Genomic DNA, 22,216 nt, shown 5'->3' on the forward strand with positions numbered 1-22,216 from the left:
AGGAGGGAGGCAAAGCAACCGGAGATGTTGAGGCAGGAAGTGTCATCCCTTCTCTTGCAGCAATATGTGGAAACTGAAGGAAATTGTTTGAACTCGCATGCTTAAAGTGCCTCTGCTTGTGTCTCCACCGGAGGTGCACAAACTCATGTCACAGAACACTGTAAGAATCTCCTCTGGGGAGGAAGACAGGCGGTGCACTGTCATCTGCCTCCTCTTCCACCTCCGCCAGGGCAGATACATCCACACGGTCCATGGGGGGTTTAAGATTAGAATTTGGGTCACAATCTAGTGTGCACAATACAGACACATCCCAGCAGCTGAGGGAGCCTGTGCCAGCCGGGTTTGGGAACCTGAGAGGGAGCTCAAATTGGAGGGAAGCCAAACTGGTAGCAGGAAGTAGAAAAGTAGTAAGTGAAATTAGAAGGCAGAGGAAACGAAGGCAAACATCAAATAAGATCAGAATGAGGAATAATGTTAAGACATTAAGGGCACTCTATCTGAATGCATGTAGCATTCGGAACAAGGTAGATGATTGAAGGCACAAACAGAGATAAATGGGTATGATTTAATTGCCATTATGGAGACGTGGTTACAGGGTGACCAGGACTGGGAACTGAATATTCAGAGATATTTGTCATTTAGGAAGGATAGGAAGAGGGGAAAAGGAGGTGGAGTAGCACTGTTAATAAGGGACAAGATCAGTACATTAGTGAGAGAGGATCTTAGATCGAAGGAGCAACGTGTAGAATCATTTTGGCTGGAGCTAAGAAACAGCAATGGGCAGCAGACATTGGTGGGAGTTGTTTATAGGCCACCTAACCATAGTGATCATGTTGGGCATGGTATAAATCAGGAAATTAGAACTGCATGTACCGTGGGCAATACAGTAATAATGGGCCGCTTCAATTTACATACAGACTTGGTAAACCTAATTAGCACTAATGCTGTGGAGGATGAATTCTTGGAGTGTGTATGAGATGGATTTCTGGAGCAGTATGTTGAGGAACCAACTAGGGATTGGGCTATTTTAGATTCAGTATTATGTAATGAGAAAGGGTTAATTAATAACTTTTCTGTAAAGGAGCCATTAGGAAATAGTGACCACACTATGATAGAATTTTACATTAAGTTTGAAAGAGATATAGTTCATTCTGAAACTAGGGTCTTAATTCTCAACAAAGGAAACTATGCAGGTGTGAGGGGCAAGTTGGCTATGGTTGATTGGGAAAATACACTAAAATATTTGACGGTAGACAGGCAATGGCTAGTATTTAAAGAAGTATTACACAGTCTGCAACAATTATACATTCCTCTAAGACACAAAAACCCAACAGGAAAGGTGAATCAACCGTGGCTAACAAAAGAAGTTGAAGATTGCATTGGATCAAAGGAAGTGGCTTATAAAGTCGCCAGCAAAAGCAGTAAGCCTGAGGATTGGAAGAAATTTAGAATGTAACAAAGAAGGACCAAGAAATTGATGAAGAAAGGGAAAAGAGAATATGATGTTAGCCTCTAATAAGTTCTGTTAATGAATGTTAAATACCTAGTAGTTGAAGGTAATAGGGTGAACCGGTGTTGATTAGTTAATTGTACTCAGATGTACATATAAAGAAGAGCCAGCCAGCACTGGTCGGGTGTTATTAGAAGTGAAGAAATAAGCTCTGTGGCAAGCAATAAACAGTCTCCACCAAAACATCTTAGTCTCAGTGTTTTTTTTCACATACTGACTTGGAAGTTTCTCTAACATTGGTAGCAGAGAATGGTTGCCTGAAAGTGAAGATTGGAGACTAAGATTTGTTTTCAGACAGGAGATTAGAATTGGAGTTGGTTTTTTTTTGATAAGGCAGTAATTGGAGTTTTTTTTTGAAGAAAGATGACAGAAACCAGGTGCAAGGCGTCCGGATATGATTTTCCACTGCTGCTTTGTGAAGCCAAACCTTACAATCAATGGAGGAATGAAGTTGATCTATGGACACAAGTTCCATCATTACCAAAAAGGAAGCAAGGAATCGCTTTTGTACTTTCACTTCCCACCAAAATCAAAAGTATTCTCTGAGCTAGAGGCTCAACATTTGGACAATGAGGAAGGTTTGGACAATCTCTCAAAATTTATGGATAAAATTTATATGAAAGATGACTTATTGAGTGCCTATGAGGTGTGGTCAGACTTTGATAAATTTAGAAAAATGGATGATTCTTTCATAGAAGAATATATTATGGAGTTTAACTGACTATATGCAAGGTTGCAGAAAATCTACTCAGAAATTTCCAGATCAGTACTTGCCTTCAAATTGTTGGATTGTGCTCATATATCAAACGTGGATAGACTCTTGGTATTTACTGGAGTTAGATTCAAAGAAAGAGATATGCTTTTTGAGCAGCTGTCTGACACCCTGAAAAAATTTGGAGGAAAGCATTACTTTGCGGCCTGCTATCATGGTGCAAATGGACTCTCCAGCAGTGAAACCGAAGTTGGAGGTTATAATGCTAGCAGCATTTCGAGGCCATTCAAATATGGGGCCCAAAGGTCAGTACGAAAGGAGAATCACACACAAAACCATAAGGATAGAGACCCTTTTGGCAACTATAACAGACAGCAGAAATTGGGCAATTATGGCAAAAGGATGAATCCCAGAATAACCAAGTGGTCATTAACAGGTGTTTCCAATGTGCATTATGTTCCATTATGCATTGTATTGTCCAAAAAGGAAGAACAGGGTTTTTGAGATGACACATGACATGGAAGGTTAAGAAGGTGAGGTGACACTACTGATCAATCAGAAGGAATTGTACTGGTCACAAGAAGCTTCAGTCTGGTAATGAGTGTCCTAGTCACAGATTCGTTCAATTACACAGTACGAGACAGTGGGTTTACGTCCACGGTATGTGGAGTGGACTGGTTAAGGTATGACATGGATTCTTTAAGTAAGGAAGACCGAAGTAAGGTGAAAGAATATGACAGTTCTACCTGTTTCAGGTTTGGAGATGACAACACGTTGAAATCACTAAAAAGAGTTTTAATTCCATTGTAAAATAGCAGGGGTAAACCATTTCATTAATACGGTTGTAGTATCCAGTGAAATACCTTTTGCTGTTAAGTAAACAGTCTATGAAAAAAGCTCCAATAAAATTGGATATGGAGCATGATAAGGTGATTTGTCTTTGCGAAATCTGTAGCTTTGCAGTTTACACAGTCGGGACATTATTGTATTCCTTTAGCGAGATCTAACATCTCTAAGCCGGATGTTAGAGGTATTAATGGCATCCGGGGGTAGAGATTTAAAGGAGAAAAGCAAATTATTCCAAAACTACATCAACAGTTTGCACATCCATCTTGTCATAGATTGAAGATTCTGTTTAAAAGATGTAGGGGTAATAGATGATGACGCCACTAAACTTATTGAGCGTATCAGTGAAAAATGTGATATCTGTAAGAAAAAAACCATTGCGACCCATAGTAAGTCTCCCATCAGCAAGGGACTTTAATGAAACCATAGCAAGGGACTTGAAGGTATGGGATAAGGACAAAAACATTTTTCTTCTACACTTTATAGACATAGTGACTAAATTCAGTCTGTCAATGGTAATTTATAGTAAAGACAAAAAAGTAATAGTGGACAAGATAATGGAAAAGTGGATAGGAACAGGTCTGGAAGTACCGGTTAGATTTCGAACTGACAGTGGAGGAGAATTTGCCAATGATGAGTTCAGGAGTATATGTGAAAATATGAATATTGTAGCAATGCGCAGGGCAGCAGAAAGTCCTTTTTTAGTAATGGGATTTGTGAGAGAAATCACGCTGTGATTGACTAAATGCTCCGAAAAATTTTAGCCGACCAACCCCAAATTGTAAATTGACGACTGCGAAAAACATTTGGGATCATCCCCCAGCTTTAGAGGGAACTACAATTAGTTCAACTTTTGCGGAACATTTGAATGCCATGCCTTGCATTTATTAAGGCGGAGCTTTCGCAAAAAATCAGGAGAGCTTTGAGGTATCGAATCAGACCATCAGAAAAGAATTTTAATAGTGGGGACATGGTGAATTACAAAAGAGAAGGGCAGAAAGAATGAAGCGGCCCAGGAAAAGTTATAGACACTGATGGCAAAATGGTAATTTTGTAACAAGGCAACAAAACCTTTAGAGTACATTCCTTGCAGCTTATTGGCACTGATTATACATTGACAGAACAAATGATGGACACTGATGATGCACCATGGAATTCGCATGCACGTATGTCAAACCTTTATGAGCAACAGATTGTGGCAGATAATGGTGTTACGACAAGGTGAGGAAGAGGCTTTAGGCTCCCCTCTCACTGCTTCTCTGGTTTGGCCGTAACATGCTTTATCTTTAAAAACAGTGACTTTAGCTTACCACCTCTGTGAGCCCTTGTTCACTGTTCCTCGAAGACAATTCCAAATGAACCAATCAGACAAGTTTTCTTGAGTTTAAACAAGAAAGGTGTAAGTTTATTAAACTTATCAATCTAACCCAGTTAAAATTTCTAAAATACATGACGTAGCCGTGCTCACATACATATGAGAGGCACAGACATGCACAAATAAATATAGAGGGGACGAAAGAGTTGAAGTATAATTGGTAATAAATGGAATGCAAGTACTGGGTTGTAATGTCCTTAATTGAAGTCAAAGTCTTGGGGGCCACGTGCACAATTTCAGGCTTACTTCTCTAGCTCCAGAAGGTTTCAATTGTCTTCTTGCTGGTCATCTGTAAAGTTCTGTAGCCTTTAGGGTCACAAGCTGCCACCATGGTATTCCTGGGACTTTGCTCGAGAAAGAGATTTTTCTCTTCCAGTTCAGCTGCAGTCTCTTTGCTTTCTGAGGCCCAATTCAAAAACCTCAGTCTTACCCCTGCAGGTAGGCCATGTGACCATGTCTTTGTTTGAAACAACAGTTTAGTTTAGAGATACAGCACTGAAACAGGCCCTCCGGCCCATCTGTGCCGACCATCAACCACCCATTTATACTAATCCTACACTAATCCCATATTCCTACCACATCCCCACCTGTCCCTATATTTCCCTACCACCTACCTATACTAGGGGCAATTTATAATGGCCAATTTACCTACCAACCTGCAAGTCTTTTGGCTTGTGAGAGGAAACCGGAGCACCCGGAGAAAACCCACACAGACACGGGGAGAACTTGCAAACTCCACACAGACAGTACCCAGAATTGAACCCGGGTCGCTGGAGCTGTGAGGCTGCGGTGCAAACCACTGCGCCACTGTGCCGCCTTGGAGGATTGTAAGAATTTCAGAGTCTTTCAGACATACTCAGTGGGGGGTGGAGTTCAGCTCTGACAAAGTCAAATGGGTGTCGATATCTTTTGATTACCCCTATTGGCAGAACCAATCCTGCTAATTGAATCAGGGAGCACCCCCATTGTTCCAGCCAGACTGGGTAATTTCCTTTTGTCTCTCAGCCAGCCCTTGTCTTCTCAGAATGCAAATGTGCAATTATATTTTCAGTTGTTAAGTTCTGCTATTTCAAAGTTATTTGCAGTGTCCAGTAAAAAAAAGTTCTCAAGCAGTATTTCATACAATGAAATTAATGTTTACGTTTGGCAGGTGCAATTTCCATCACAATGGGCTAACTGAGAGCTGACAAAGTTTTTTTTTATTTAGGGATGTTGAGGTCGCTGGCTAGGCCAGCATTTATTGCCCATCCCTAATTGCCCTTGAGAAGGTGGTGGTGAGCTGCCTTCTTGAACCGCTGCAGTCCATTTGGGGTAGGTATACGCAGAGTGCTGTTAGGAAGGGAGTTCCAGGATTTTGACCCAACGACAGTGAAGGAACGGCGATATAGTTCCAAGTCAGGATGGTGTGTGATTTGGAGGGCAACTTGCAGGTGGTGGTGTTCCCATGCATTTGCTGACCTTGTCCTTCTAGTTGGTAGAGGTCGCGGGTTTGGAAGGTGCTGTCTGAGGAACCTTGGTGCATTGCTGCAGTGCATCTTGTAGATGGTGCACACTGCTGCCACTGTGCGTCAGTGGTGGAGGGAGTGAATGTTTGTAGATGGGGTGCCAATCAAGCGGGCTGCTTTGTACTGGATGGTGTCGAGCTTCTTGAGTGTTATTGGAGTTGCACCCATCCAGGCAAGTGGAGAGTATTCCATCACAGTCCTGACTTGTGCCTTGTTGATGGTGGACAGGCTTTGGGGAGTCAGGAGGTGAGTTACTCGCCTCAGGATTCCCAGCCCCTGACCTGCTCTTGTAGCCACGGTATTTATATGGCTACTCCAGTTCAGTTTCTGGTCAATGGTAGACCCTAGTATGTTGATAGTGGGGGATTCAGTGATGGTAATGCCGTTGAATGTCAAGGGGAGATGATTAGATTCTCTCTTGTTGGAGATGGTCATTGCCTGGCACTTGTGTGGCGCGAATGTTACTTGCCACTTATCAGCCCAAGCCTGGATATTGTCCAGGTCTTGCTCCATTTCTACACTGAATGCTTCAGTATCTGAGGAGTCACGAATGGTGCTGAGCATTGTGCAATCATCAGCGAACATCCCCACTTCTGACCTTATGATTGAAAGAAGGTCATTGCTGAAGCAGCTGATGATGGTTGGGCCTAGGACACTACCCTGAGAAACTCCTGCAGTGATGTCCTGGAGCTCAGATGATTGACCTCCAACAACCACAACCATCTTCCTTTGCACTAGGTATGACTCCAGCCAGGGAAGGTTTTTCCCCCTAATTCCCATTGACCTAAGTTTTGCTCGGGCTCCTTGATGCCATACTCGGTCAAATGCTGCCTTGGTGTCAAGGGCAGTCACTCTCACTTCACCTCTTGAGTTCAGCTCTTTTGTCCATGGTTGAACCAAGGCTGTAATGAGGTCAGGAGCTGAGTGGCCCTGGCGGAACCCAAACTGAGCGTCACTGAGCAGGTTATTGCTAAGCAAGTGCCGTTTGATGGCACTGTTGATGACCCCTTCCATCACTTTACTGATGATTGAGAGTAGGTTGATGGGACGGTAATTGGCCGGGTTGGACTTGTCCTGTTTTTTGTGTACAGGACATACCTGGGCAATTTTCCACATTGCAGGGTAGATGTCACTATTGTAGCTGTACTGGAACAGCTTGGCTAGGGGCGCGGCAAGTTCTTGAGCATAGGTCTTCAGTACTATTGCCGGAATATTGTCAGAGCCCATAGCTTTTGCAGTATCCAGTGCCTTCAGTCGTTTCTTGATATCACGCGGAGTGAATCGAATTGGCTGAAGTCTGGCATCTGTGATGCTGGGGTCTTCAGGAGGAGGCCGAGATGGATCAGCAACTCGGCACTTCTGGCTGAAGGTTGTTGCAAATGCTTCAGCCTTACCTTTCGCACTGATGTGCTGGGCTCCCCCATCATTGAGGATGGGGTTATTTGTGGAGCCACCTCCTCCAGTTAGTTGTTTAATTGTCCACCACCATTCACGGCTGGATGTGGCAGGACTGCAGAGCTTAGATCTGATCTGTTGGTTATGGGATCGCTTAGCTCTGTCTATCGCATGCTGCTTACGCAATTTGGCACGCAGATAGTCCTGTGTTTTAGCTTCACCAGGTTGACGCCTCATTTTGAGGTATGCCTGGTGCTGCTCCTGGCATGCCCTCCTGCACTCTTCATTGAACCAGGGTTGGTCTCCTGGCTTGATGGTAATGGTAGAGTGGGGGATATGCCGGGCCATGATGTTACAGATTGTGGTTGAGTACAATTCTGCTGCTGCTGATGGCCCACAGCACCTCATGGATGCCCAGTTTTGCATCGCTAGATCTGTTCAAAATCTATCCCATTTAGCACCGTGGTAGTGTCACACAACACGATGGATGGTATTCTCAGTGTGAAGGCGGGTCTTCATCTCCGCAAGGACTGTGCGGTGGTCACTCCTACCAATACAGTCATGGACAGAAGCATCTGCGGCAGGCAGATTGGTGAGGACAAGGTCAAGTATGTTTTTCCCTCGTGTTGGTTCCCTCACCACCTGCCGCAGACCCAGTCTAGCAGCTATGTCCTTTAGGACTCGGCCAGCTCGGTCAGTAGTGGTGCTACCGAGCCACTCTTGGTGATGGACATTGAAGTCCCCCACCCAGAGTACATTTTGTGCCCTTGCCACCCTCAGTGCTTCCTCCAACTGGTGTTCAACATGGAGGAGTACTGAGTCATCAGCTGAGGGAAGGCGGTAGGTGGTAAGCAGTAGGAGGTTACCTTGCCCATGTTTGACCTGATGCCATGAGACGTCATGGGGTCCGGAGTCGATGTTGAGTGATAGTGAAGAACAAGATGAGGCCATTTATCCCAAAGGTCAACTATTGAAAGTTGGGACTGGCGTGACGTATATGCCAGAAGGGGCTAGTGAATGGAGGGAAGCCACCATTATAGGAAGGCCAGGAAAGGCCACAGGGAAATACAAACATTGGCTGAATGTGCAAGACAAGGGACAGGATATTGGACCTAAAAATTAGCAGAAGGAAGTGAAAATGTGGAAGGCCAGAAAACATTGTTTAATTTCATACAGTGGGCCTGGAGATGAAGATCACAAACTTGTGAAAGGAAGTCTGGTCATAGGAGGGACAGATCAAGCAGTAGCTGTCCAGAAAGGGATAGAAAATCTAGTAGAGGACATGGTTTCGCAAGAGCAAGGACCAGAGAGCAGGCAAGGAGTGCCACAAGAAGTAGGAGCCCTTATGATAGAAAAGCTCTGGTGGCTACTAACAAGTTGGATGGTAAGTTGGTAAAGGATACAAAACAAAAAGAGCTTGATAGTTGGAGAGAGTTTGGCGTATACACAGAGGTGCCCGATAGAGAACAACCAGTATAGTCCCATAGATGGATCTGTACAGAAAAAGTACTTTCCGATGGTACATATAAAGCTAAGACTAGACTTTAGCTCGGGGATTTGAGGAATGACTCGGTGACCAAGAAATTAGAGTAGACTCCCCATCAGCAGGAAAAGCAAGTTTGTGGATTTTCCTAGCCCTTTTAGTGACACACTCATGGGAATGGAAGTCCACTGACATCAAAGCAGCATTTTTGCAAGGGGAAAAATTTTAAAGGGAAGCATTTTTAAAGCCACCAAAAGAAGCTGGAGATATAGACAGGAAATTATGGAAGCTAAACAAGTCTGTTAATGGGCTAAACGATGCAACAAGGGTGTGGTATTTTTCAGTTAGGTCCGTCCTACTAAAAGCTGGTTGTATTCAGCTAAAGCTGGATCCGGCAATGTTTTATTGGTACAATGAAGAAAAACTAGCAGGCATTTTCTTGATGCACGCAGACAATCTTCTGTGGGGAGGATCTGAGGCATTTGAGAAATATTTGGTGGATGAGGTTCTACAGGAATTTAAAATTGGAAGTTGGTCTTCTGGAGCTCTTAAATATATAGGGTTGAACATTAGGCAGATTAAATTGGGATAACCCTAAATCAACAGTCTTACCTAGAGAATGTTAAAAGGATCCCAATAAATCAGACCAGATCCCCTCAAAAGGATGACTCAGCAACCAAGGAAGAAACAGACCAGTTAAGGAGCTTAATCAGGCAATTAAACTGGGTGTGCACATAAACTAGGCTGGATGCTTGCTTTGATGAATTAGAATTGAGCACAATGCTGAAACATGCTACTGTTGGGGAAGTGCTGAAAGCAAATAAGCCATTGAAGAAATTGAGTTTAGACAAATGTACACTCAGATTTCCAGCATTGGGTGACCCAGAAGAAAATTAGTCATTTTTAGTGACACCTCACACTCTAATCTTCCCAATGGTTATTCGAACACAGCAGTGCTCATTATATTTTTGGTGGGAACAAATGATAAATATTGTTCATACACCTGCGAATCAAAGAAAATAAAGAGGATAGTTAAAAGCACCTTAGCTGCTGAGACACTTACACTGATAGATGTAATAGATATGGGTATGTATTTATTGAGTATTTTTAAGGAACTCTTACATAAGGGGCAATCGGAGAAATGTTTTCCTATAGAATGCTATGGTAATATATTGCTATGGATTGAGAATTGGTTAACAGACAGATAGCAGAGAGTAGGAATAAATGGGTTATTCTCAAGATGGCAGGCTGTTACTAGTGGGGTATCATAAGGATCAGTGCTAGGGCCACAGCTGTTCACAATCTATATAAATGATTTGGATGTGGGGATCAATTGTAATATTTCTAAATTTGCTGATGAAAAATATCTAGGTGGGAATGTAAGTTGTGAGGAGGATGCAAGGAGGCTTCAAGAGGATTTGGACTAAGTGAATAGGCAAAAACATGGCAGATGGAATATAATGTGAGTAATTGTGAATTTATCCACTTTGGTAGAAAAAACAGAAAGGCAGATTATTTCATAAATGGTGAGAAGTTGGGAAGTATTAATGGCCAAAGGGACCTGAGTGTCCTAGTTCATGAGTCACTAAAATCTAGCATGCAGGTGCAGTAAATAATTAGGAAGACAAATGCCATGTTGACCTTCATTGCAAGGGGTTTTGGGTACAGGAGTAAAGATTTCTTGCTGCAGCTGTATAGAGCGTTGGTGAGACCGCACATGGAGTATTGTGTACAATTTGGGTCTCCTTATCTAAGGAAGGATATTCTTGCCATAGGGGGAGTGTAACAGAGGTTCACCAGACTAATCCCTGGGATGGTGGGAATGTCTTATGAGGAGAGATTGCAGAAACTGGGCCTGTATTCTCTAGGATTTCGAAGAATCAGAGGTTATCTTACTGAAACTTACAAAATTCGTACAGGGCCTGACAGGGTAGATGTGGGTAGGATGCTTCCTCTGGCTGGTGAGTCTAGAACCAGGGGACAAAGTCTCAGAATAAGAGGCAGGCCATTTAAGACCGCGGTAAGGAGAAATCTTCTTACTCAGAGGATGGTGAATCTCTGGAATTCTCTACTCCAGAGGGCTGTGGAAGCTCAATCATTGAGCATGTTCAAGACAGAAATTGATAGATTTCTGGATATTAATGACATCAAAGGATATGGGGATAGTGGGGAAAAATGGTGTAGAGGTAGATGATCAGCCATGATCTGTTTGAATGGTGAATCAGGCTCGATGAGCTGAATGGCCTACTCCTACTCCTATTTCCTATATTCCCCTGATAATCAGAGGACTGCTGGGGGCCAGGCCCCTGCTCAGCCCTATGCTCATGATGATCCTATTTGTTGCTACGAGAAGTCTGCTGGATGTGCAGCAAATCCATGTGGAAAATATGTTGAGATGGCTGAGGTCATGCATGGCTTTGTGCGTGCCATGGAGGAGTCCATGCAAGCCATGCCCCAGAGATTTGAGCGTATGGTTTCCTCAGTTGAGAGTCTGGAGAGGTCCGTGTCAAGTCTGTTTGAGCACTCGAGCCATATGCGATCTGACCTGCACTCCACTCCATCACTATTGCTATTGGCTCCATGCAGCAGAGTCTAAGCAAGAGGGGGATGAGGACCCCAGACCTCCTTCCAGGTGCTTCTTTCCCTCAGGGAGACAGGTAAATGCCATCGTGCATACAGATGGAGGAGGAGCGCGTGGCAGCTGCCCTGGGGCTCTCCTCTCAGGACACCCCCAGGGTAAATGGCGTCTCATCCATCCCCCACAATTCCCACCCCCCACGACATTGACCCCCTTACCTCCAGCAGGTGAGCACACGGGGGATACTCAAACACCATTGCTGCACACCACCAGTAGGATGGAGCCATCAAGGCCCCATTCCTCCAGAGGATGCCCACCACAGTCATCCACAGCAACGGGACAGTGCACTGAGCAGACTGCCTCCACCTCAGCTTTAATGTCAGGGTAGCATCCAGACGTAGTGGGAGAAAAAGGAAATTGAAACAGTTTTTAGCACAAAGGCGGCACGGGTGCTGTGCAAATTGTCACAATTGCAAGGATGTATTGAAACATTTCTATTTCATGCAACGTTTGATCTGCTCTCGGTAATGTTTTGCTTGGTTACAGATGGATACAAAGACGTTTTCTGGAGGCCTATGGCAGGAACGCAATGGTGCTTGCAAAGCATCTCAGGAAATGTCCAGTGTCCATATCTCATTGGAATTTGAGCCTTCAATCTTCAATGATGATTCCTATTGATTTTCTAACTTTTTCCAATACTGTCATGCCTTGCGTTTGTTTTCTCTGGTCATGACTTAACGCTGCTTGCGGTGTGTAGCCTCATTCATCGTAGCCCATAGATGATTTCAAATGCCAATCACATGAAAGTGAAGCAATGCTTCGTTAAGAATGCAAAGGTGAATAAGACCTCAGGCAAAAGGGGATTTCTGTGGGGAATTGTTACATTTCTCCTCCCAACGTTCCATGATGATGGAGCTTATTGTTTGCTGAAACATGCATAAATGAGGTTCTCCCTGATGTCCTTGTATGTCTCTCCATAGCCCTCATATTGATGATGATATTGTTGTCCTCTTCACCCTCTTCATAATCATCCTCATCTGAGGAGGACTGGTGTTCCTCCTGTTCTTCTGCCTGCAGAATATTGTCGTGTCTAATTGCAAGGTTGTGCAAGGCACAGCAGACAATGATTATTCGTGACGCATACTGAAGAGCCCCTCCAGACCGGTCAAGGCAACGGAATTGCATTTTTAGCATTCCAATGGTGTGTTCAATGATGGCTCTGGTGGATGCATGAGCAGCATTGTACCTCTCTTCAGCATTTTGGTGATGACGTACTGGTGTCATCAACCCTTGTCACCCAGGATCCATCTGTCCACTTTGCCTGGTTCCTCGAAAATTGCTGGCAATTCCTCAAAATGTAGCAGTCATGACAGCTCCCTGGGAAACGTGCGCAAACATGCATGATTCTTCTCCTGTGGTCGCAAACCAGCTGTATGTTTAAAGAATGGAAGCCTTTGCAATTGACAAAGACAGTAGGCTGGTCCCAGGGAGCTCTAAGGCCACATGAGTACAGTCGATCACTCCTTGCACTCTAGTGAAGCCAGCAATGGCACCAAAGGCTACAGACCTTGCTACCTGGCTGTCTTCATCTACAGGTAAGTAGATGAAATCATTGGCATGTCGAGAAAGGGCATTGGTCACCTCTTTGATATACCTGTGTGTCGTGAGATGCCACATATGTCACCCGTGGATCCCTGGAAGGAGCTGCTGCAGAAAAAATTGAGTGCAGCAGTCCCCTTGAGGGCAACTGGCATGGGACCAAAACTGAGTGGCTGCAGGATCCAACAAACTTCTGTGACCATTTCACTTGACATCCTTAGACGTCTCTGGCATTGCCTCTCTGACATTTGTAGGTAATTTGTCCTTGTCTCGAGGATGCGATGACATGCCAGTGCCCGTCTTTGATAAGGCCAATCCTGGATTATCATCATTCGGAGCATCCTCGCCTTCCTGTTCTGCCTATTGCTGGCGCTCACGCATCATGAGTTGAGGGAAAAGAGCCCTCCTTAGCCTCTCTCTTTGTTCTTCTTCTCATGGTACTAGACAAATTGGGTGTATGAGACCCATGTTGGTGCGGCCTTTCTGAACAATAAATAAGCAGAGCATAGCGATTCAGCCCTCTGTTGCTAGTAGCTGAAACATCAAGACAATGAACAGCTCCCTTATATCTGCATTCAAATTGCAGCCAGGTGAAAGAGGCACCCACTGTCATTTGCCTCCTCCCACTCTCCTTGCAATCCTTGAGTGTCTCCCCTCCCCTCCCCCTCCCCCTGCCCCACCTCTAAACTTCCACTAACAGCTGCAGGCTCCTTCCCTGGAGGTATGACCTACTCTGGAATGCTTCTGGGTTAAAACTCCACAACATGTGGGGAAACTTGGACTTCTGGGTTTTCCAACCAAATCTCCACCGCCCCCACCCACACCCACCACCCTTGCTCCCAGCTTGGAAAATCAGCCCCTGTCAATGTCAGAGCAAAAATACACTTTGTCCTTCACAATAAGAAGTTTAGCACTCTGATAAGCTAGCGTATTATATATTTATATTAACTAGACACTAGCAGAAAGAGGAACAATCCACAGATCAATTGAGAATAGGGTGCGGATTGGAAAACTGGAATTAAAAGAAAATAGCGCTAACTATTCTTAACAAAAAATGTGAGCAATGTGACATTGTCTTTCAAATCAATATCAATGTTCCCTGGGTACGCACCTCAGATTTGTCAATGTAATATGAAAACTTCAAAGGGCACAAATTTTACCATTGCATGTCAACCCTGAAATTCCACTTTGAAATTGGCACAAAAATGCGATGGTCTTGTTTGCAGGCAGCAAAAATGGGACAAGTCCCCTTCACTTTCCCTTGTCCATCAGAATTTCTGTTGCTTTTGTAGGTAAGCATATAAAATGCCCAATCAGCTACAGGCAGGTATGTTCCGTCACAATGCAAATAAAGAAAGTACATCCTATGACCTGTTTCCCTCCACTTGCACCTGAGCAACGCCAACCACAAGCAATGCCTGTGTGTCTTTGGTGTCCAGTGGTGCTAGGGACCTCGGAGAGGGGCATTTACATTTTAACAGGCTGCATTTTCTGTTTAGTTTTTTAGCATTTTCATTGTATGCATACTTCTCTCTTTTTTGATTTGCTCAAGAACAAACTACAAAATAAAAGTTGGTTAAACATAACCCTTTCACTGATATTATCACACAGGTCTGGATAATTGATTTGCCCTCCATGTTACAGTACAGCTCTGTCATTGTACATTCAAAGGAATGAACTGTAAATTCCTATTGCTTTCCTACCTCTACTACATCACCACAAGACATTTGCTGCCGATGCACCTTGTTATACGTTAACCTTGAAAAACTTCCTTTTTAAATATTTAAATCTTTTTTAATGTTTAGCATTTTTATTCAATATAAAAGTTGATAGAGTACATAACAAAACGTGAAACATTTTTGAAACCAAGCACAGTGCAAAACCACATGTACAGTAGGTTAAAAAAAATCTCTGCTTTACACTCGCATTGGGACAGACATACCTCACTCTGAGCGTTGAGTGCTCTCACAGAGAGGAGTGGTCAGCAAATCAGAGGCCTTTAGCACCTGGTTTTCCACCCATGCCTTGATCAGACACTGTCAGTCCACAGTTTCCTAACCAACACTCCTTGCCACTGTCATTTCATGCCAGGAGCATCCATTTAGGGAATCTGTCTCCATCCTGCCTATAGAATTTAAATTACAAGGAAGGCTTCTCGTGGATGGCCTTGCCTTCTTTGGAAAAGAGGAGACTTTGCAGAATTTTTTTGAAAAGAGACTTATTTATATATCGCCTTCCCAAAGTGCTTTACAGCCAATGAAGTACTTTTGAAGTGTAGTCACTATTGTAATGTAGGAAATGCCGGAGCCAATCTGTGCATAGCAAGCTCCCACAAATACCAATGTGAAAATGACCAGATAATTTGTTTTTGCGATGTTGACTGAAGGATAAATATTGGCCAGGACACCGAGGATAACTCCATTGCTCTTCTCCAGAATAGTGCTATAGGATATTTTACATCCACCTGAGAGAGCAGATAGTGCCTCGGTTTAATGTCTGATCCAAAAGACGGCACCTCCGACAGTGTAGCACTTCCCTAGTTTTGCACTAGAGAGTCACTCTAGATATTTGTGTTCAAATTTCTGGAGTAGGGGTGAACCCATAACTCTCTGACCAAGAGGTGAGAGTCCTATTAAAAGCTCACCCAAAAAAATTGCTCAAATATTAGGGGGAGCAATAGCTAATAATTATAAAGTTAGAGGAAAGGAGGGAAGTCGGGCAGAACCTCTTTAAAGAAAGTAAAGAAGTCTTATGAAATAAATTATGAAGGTGATACATTGAAATGAGTAGCATATCTGGGTTCAAGAGGTAACTACCAAGATGTGTTACTGGAGAGAGAAAAGTTTGAGAAATATGCTATGAAGGCAGGTAGATGGGGTCAAAATCAGTTGAAAAGAGCCAAATTCATTGGCCTAATGGAATTTCCTTGTTTCTAAATTACTTGTGTTCTTATGCAGCAGTGCAGAATCTGGTGATATATTTTCACAGCTTTTCAGTGCAATAATCCTCTTTGTTTTTAAAAGGTTAAAAAGCAAGTATTGTAAAATGCCAGCTGAAGTTTTTACTACGTCTATAGTACACATCTTCGAGTCATCATGGTATCAAGATTTAAATGTGTGAGTCGATCAATTTATTTATTTCTTGATTATATATATATCGCTATCCTCAGATCGTATCGCACAGAATATTATAAAGTCCCACTTGGAGACATGTCAGTACACAGTGGAGGAACTTCAGCAGTTGGCATGGCAGACGCACACATATGAAGAAATTAAAGTTTACCAAAACAAGGTAACCATGGTCTCTAAAGGATATTTACATTTCCATTCAAATAAAAAGACTCAAAAAAGTATGAAGGGGAGAACACAAGGATTGTATTAGCAAATGATCAGAGGTGGTACTGGTGTGTTGAAAGGAAAACTTCATAACAACAGGCTTTCTTGAGCTGAGGCCTGGATTGATAGAGAGGAAGAAAAGTGAGGTCACATTTAAGAGCATGAGAAAGTGTGGAATGAGGGAAAAAAACCTTTTGGTTTTCAAGTTCTTTCCCTCCACAGACTACACACAACCTGTTCTTTTGTTTCCTTTTTTGAAAAGTCCCACCTGAAGAAAGCTTCATAGATAACATATAAGTTCTAGTCTTTTTTCTCAATATTAATTGCTGGGCTTCCCCTTTTTCATTAATTCTCAGCAGAAAACAGTGCTCGCAGGGAAATTTTTGGTGTGCAGCCTATGATTTTCTGTCCACGGAACAATCCCTGGGTGTCTGCAACTTCCTGAGTTGTGTTTCCTGCAAGTGACACTTCTGCTGGAAGTGTCAACTCATGGAATCACTCCTGCTGTCCCAACTCCTGAAAAATATCATGCAGATGCAGTTCAAAGTTTTGGGGTTATATTGTGCCACCAATGTGCTACAGCCATATTTATTTTAAATCATTGTGTTGAGAAACTGAGGTAAAGGCCCATGGATTATAGGGCTGATTTTTCTCATTGATGGTGAAGTCTCGCCGCCCAAGCCAAAAGCGGAGCCCTGGGGCGGCATATTGCCAGAGGCAGCTAATTAAGAGGCCGCTGCTGGAGCCACCATCCAATTAAGGATGACGGCCCGCCTGCAAGAGCTGCCAGCCCAATGAGAGGGCTGGCAGCTTGGCAGCCTCAGCAGTGCCACTGCTAGCGGTGGCCAGTGCCGAGGCTGCAGTTCCAGGGAGAGGGCACGTCCATGGCGGGGTGCCCTTGAAAACAGGTGATTTGAGTTGCAGGACACTGGGGCTAGGCAGGCAGGCCCTGGTGATCAGGGATTGGGGGGGGTGCAGTTTTGTAGTGAAGTACCGTTACCGCAGAAGCAGCCATTACTGGTGGGGGGGCCTTCATGGGCCATGGAGTGCCCATATAGGAGGATCTCCACTGGGTCTCTGACGACAAACCTTCCTGACACAGGCAAAATGCCCACAGAGGCAGGAAGTGGCCCTTAATTGGCCATCTAAGTGGTTAAGATGGCTGCCAGGCAGGCTGCCATGATGCCACATTTCCTGCCACTGGCAATATCGCACTCCGAGGGAAGACATTGGGCTCCCCTCCCAATACCTTCTCCTGCCATATTGCCAGCCTTTGCACCTCCCAGCCCATCTCCAATGGGCTAGGAAAATTTAGCCCATAGTATAGGACAACATCACCATTGAAAGAAGCCAGATAGAATAAAAGATAATAAAATCAAAATACTGCGGATGCTGGAAATCTGAAATAAAAACAAGAAATACTGGAAATATTCAGCAGGTCTGGCAGCATCTGTGGAGAGAGAAGCAGAGTTAATGTTTCACCCTGAAGAAGGGTCACTGATCTGAAACGTTAAACTCTGCTTCTCTCTCCACAGATGCTGCCAGACCTGCTGAATATTTCCAGCACTACTTGTTTTTATTATAGAAGAAGAGATAAATTAGGAAGCATTGATTAGGGCCAGAATATTACACCACCACCCCCCACCTCCCCAGGAGCAGATTGGAGGCGGGGGGTGGGTGGGTGTAAAAATGAGTGGGAGGCAGAGGTTCCCATCATTTACCTGCCTTGCTGTCATTTTACCAGCAGCGAGGGAGGTTGAAAATGGTCCACCTGCCTGAAGCCAATTGAGGCCCTTAGGTGGACAATTAATTGCCAGATACCAGCAGCAGCTAGGGACTTCTCCACCTAAGGAGGCTGCCTGGTAAAACCAAGTGGCTTCCTTGAGGGGTGTGGGCACCCCGTGCCCCAAGGAGGGCCCCCTCGTGGCACAAGCCGCCCCAGTGCAGCACCTCCCCCATGCACTCCTAATCGACCCCCACACCCCTCACTGCAGCCCAACCTATTTTCCCTGGCAAGGCCCGAAACACCACTCACCTTTGGGTGCCCACCGGTCCCGGTAGTGCTGCTAGGACTGAGGAGCTGCTGGCCTGCTGATTGGCTAGCAGCTCCTGAAGACAGGACCTGGGCCATGCATAATCACTGTGTGGCTTTCAGGCTTGGCGGAGGTAGGCTTGCCCCCTACTTTTAAGCCAGTGGGTGGAACCTCTGCCGCGACACAAAATTCCACCCTAGGTGACTCATGATTGACTCTTAAAGCCCAGAATAGTTTTAACTCTAATTAAAATAATTGGACAGAAATGATCTTATTTTATATATCATTCACTGCAAAAGTATATATAAAATGTTCAAGTCGGAAATAGAGACAGGAAGTGCTTTTTTTTGTTATTTATTCATTGGATGTGGGCGTCACTGGCCAGGCCAGTATTTTATTGCCCGTCCCTAATTGCCCTAACTGAGTGGCTTGCTAGGCCGTTTCAGAGGGCATGTAAGAGTCAACCACATTGCTGTGGCTCTGGAGTCACATGTCGGCCAGACCAAGTAAGGACAGCAGATTTCCTTCCCTAAAGGACATTAGTGAACCAGATGGGTTTTTACAACAATTGACAATGGTTTCATGGCCATCATTAGACTGGCTTTTTAATTCCAGATTTATTAATTGAATTCAAATTCCACCTTCTGCTGTGGTGGGATTTGAACCCATGTCCCCAGAGCAATACCCTGGGTTTCTGGGTTACTAGTCCAGTGACAATACCACTACGCCACCGCCTCCCCCTACAACTATACAGAAGCTTTGTCTGCAAAAACAAAACATGGATAATATTTCAGGTGTAGATCCTTTGTAAGAACTGAAAAGTGAACAAAACAAGGGGGAAAGAATGATATAAAAGTTAAGTGTCACAAAGAAGCCTCTGATGGGTTTAAAGGTCTGCAAAAAAAAGGTAGTAAATAGATTAAGGTAATTTCAGTCGGGCAATGAAAAAGTTTTTTTTTTAAAGTAAAAGGTAAAAATAACTCCCAATTGAGGTGAAACTAGATAGGGGCAATAGATGGATAAATGGGGGAGGCAGCTATGGCCCAAAGTTTTTATTTTATTTAGAGATACAGCACTGAAACAGGCCCTTCAGCCCACTGAGTCTGTGCTGACCAACAACCACCCATTTATGCTAATCCTACATTAATCCCATATTCCCTACTACACCCCCACCATTCTCCTACCACCTACCTACACTAGGGGTAATTTACAATGGCCAATTTACCTATCAACCTGCAAGTCTTTGGCTGTGGGAGGAAACCAGAGCACCCAGTGGAAACCCACGCAGTCACAGGGAGAACTTGTAAACTCTGCACAGGCAGTACCCAGAACTGAACCTGGGTCGCTGGAGCTGTGAGGCTGCAGTGCTAACCACTGTGCCACGGTGCCACCCAAATGTTGTTAAATGCAGTATTCAAAGCAGACCAATGCAGAATACCTAGGAGAAAGATGCAGGCACTTCAAGTCCTCCACCCATTCCCATTCTAACACTTTTACAATTCTGCTGCAAAACTGTTCCAGGAATGCTCAATGCTAACTTCAACAACGACAACAACTTATATTTATATAGTGCCTTTAACGTTATAAAACGTCCCAAGGTGCTTTACAGGAGCATTATTCAGGAACAACACAATGTCTTTCTCTGTGGTATCCTCCTCAAAATACTTTTGCTCTTTGTGGCATATGTTTCTAACACACACACAATATTCTATGTGGTTTGTTTCTCTTTTCTTCCCATTACTGTATTTTTTTTCTTTTAAAAGGTGAGGGAAGTCATATGGCAGCAGTGTGCAATTCAGGTCACACATGCAATACAGTATGTAGTCGAGTTTGCCAAACGCATTACAGGGTTCATGGATTTGTGTCAGAACGATCAAATTCTCCTTCTCAAATCAGGTATGGGTTACAAATATACCTCAGTAATGTGTAAGGTGGCTGTCATTTAGTTGCTGGGGTAAGGCATAAATATCAAAACAGCCAATATTTAAGGGGCAATGCCATCATGGTAATAGTTGCTGCAAAACCATTTTCCATGTTTACATTCACAGCCAAGCACAGTTGTGGAGTCGATGATACAATGCTAATATTTCAACCATGATCCTGTCTTGCACTGTCAAATTATTATCCTTTACTTTAACAGAAGTTAAGATGGAAGCTCAAAACTAAGTTGAGCAGGTTCATGCTGGTAAAGATCTAGTGGCTGCTTGAGAATGAATATTTTCCCCAATGATCTACATTGTCACAGGGCAGTGAAGTTTTTTAGAGTTAGCTATTTCAGGTATTGAACCTCACCTGCCAAACACTCCGCTGAGCTAATAACAGCTCTTTCACCCAATAGGAACATAGGAACTGGCATAGGCCATTTAGCCCCTCAAGCCCGTTCCGCCATTCAATGCAATCGTAGCTGATCTGTGACCGAACTCCACATACCCGGCCTTAACTGAAGGTATTAAGGGATATGAGGTAAACAGAAGTCTATCAATCTCAGAATTAAAATTGAGAGTTGGACCATCATCAGCTGCCATTTGTGGAAGAGAGTTCCAAACTTGTATCACCCTTTGAATGTAGAATTGTTTTCTAACTTCACTCCTGAAAAGCCCGACTGTAATTTTTAGGCTATGTTCCCTCGTTCCAGATTCCCCAAAGAGCAGAAATAGGGTAGATGGAGAGAAACTGTCAGTTTGCTTTAATATCTTGAAGCCTTTAATCAAATCACCATTTAATCTTCTAAATTCCAGGGTATGCAACCCTAGTTTGTGAAAGCTCGCCTCATAATTTAACCCTTGGAGTCCTGGTATCATTCTAACAAATCCAAATTATATCCTTCCTAAGGTGTGATGTCCAGAGCTGTTCACATCACGATAGCTGTGGTCTAACCAGGACTTTGTACAGCTGTAACATGACATCTAACCACTTGTATTCTATTCCTTTAGATAAGGAAGTAAAAGAAAGACTTATAGATTTATATAGTGCCTTTCACAACCTCAGGATATCCCAAAGCATTTTACATCCAATAAAGTACTTTTGACGTGTAGTCACTGTTGAAATATAGGAAACACAGCAACCAATACATTCACAAAAAGCTTCCACAATAGATAATCTGTTTTTGTGACGTTAATTGAAGGATAAATATTGGCCAGGACACCGTGGATAGCTCCCCCACTCTTCTATGAAATAGTGGGGGGAATTTTATCCTGGCGGCGGGGGGTCTCGATGTCCGGAGAAACTGATGCCGAGATCCCCGTGTCGCCTGTTTTCCGGAAAGCTCACCAAATTGAGTGCCAAGCAAGCACTTAAGTGGAAACGGCAGGCCTTCTATAGGACCTAGGACCCCGTCATCGGAAGTCCTGCTTTTGCAGAGTTGCTGGCCAATCAGAGGCTGACGCTGTACCGGAGGCTGAGGAGCAGCGCTGGAGCCAGGCCTCGGGTAGGTCAGGTCGGGAGGGGTCTCACTGAGTGGGGGGAGAGGGTTCGGCGGCAGGGGGGTGGCCCTCAGCGGGCCCCTCCCCACCCCCCTTCCCGATGCCAGGTCCCTTGATCAGGCACTAAATGCCTTTTAACGAGGGACTGCCACCCACCGCCCCAGAGCCGAGAAGCAGCCCGCATTTTTTTTGTGCGGCTATGGTGGGAAGAGGCCCTTAATTGGGGTCTATTTGCCCAGTTAAAGGCCTCAATAGGACTAAATTTTGGCGTAGGTGGGATTGTGGCGGGAACCTCCCCCCACCCCCCCCCCCCCCCCCACCCCCTGCCACCATCCCACCTGATTTTATGCTTTTCCCACCTCCAAACCCACCATGGGGGAGAGCATAAAATTCACCCTAGTGCCCTTGGATCTTTTATGCCCA

General features: G+C 44.2%; 1 protein-coding gene across 1 annotated transcript in view; it reads left to right on the forward strand.

The window, feature by feature from the left end:
* Positions 1-22,216, forward strand: part of rorb (RAR-related orphan receptor B) — a 101,626-nt gene that overhangs the window by 62,749 nt on the left and 16,661 nt on the right. Inside the window, exons 5-6 of the mRNA XM_068028870.1 lie at positions 16,173-16,294; positions 20,135-20,267. Of these exons, the coding sequence (XP_067884971.1) occupies positions 16,173-16,294; positions 20,135-20,267 (255 nt within the window). The remainder of the gene's footprint in view (positions 1-16,172; positions 16,295-20,134; positions 20,268-22,216) is intronic.

The sequence above is a fragment of the Heterodontus francisci genome, chromosome 4 (assembly GCF_036365525.1).
Source record: "Heterodontus francisci isolate sHetFra1 chromosome 4, sHetFra1.hap1, whole genome shotgun sequence".
Lineage (NCBI taxonomy): Eukaryota > Metazoa > Chordata > Chondrichthyes > Heterodontiformes > Heterodontidae > Heterodontus > Heterodontus francisci.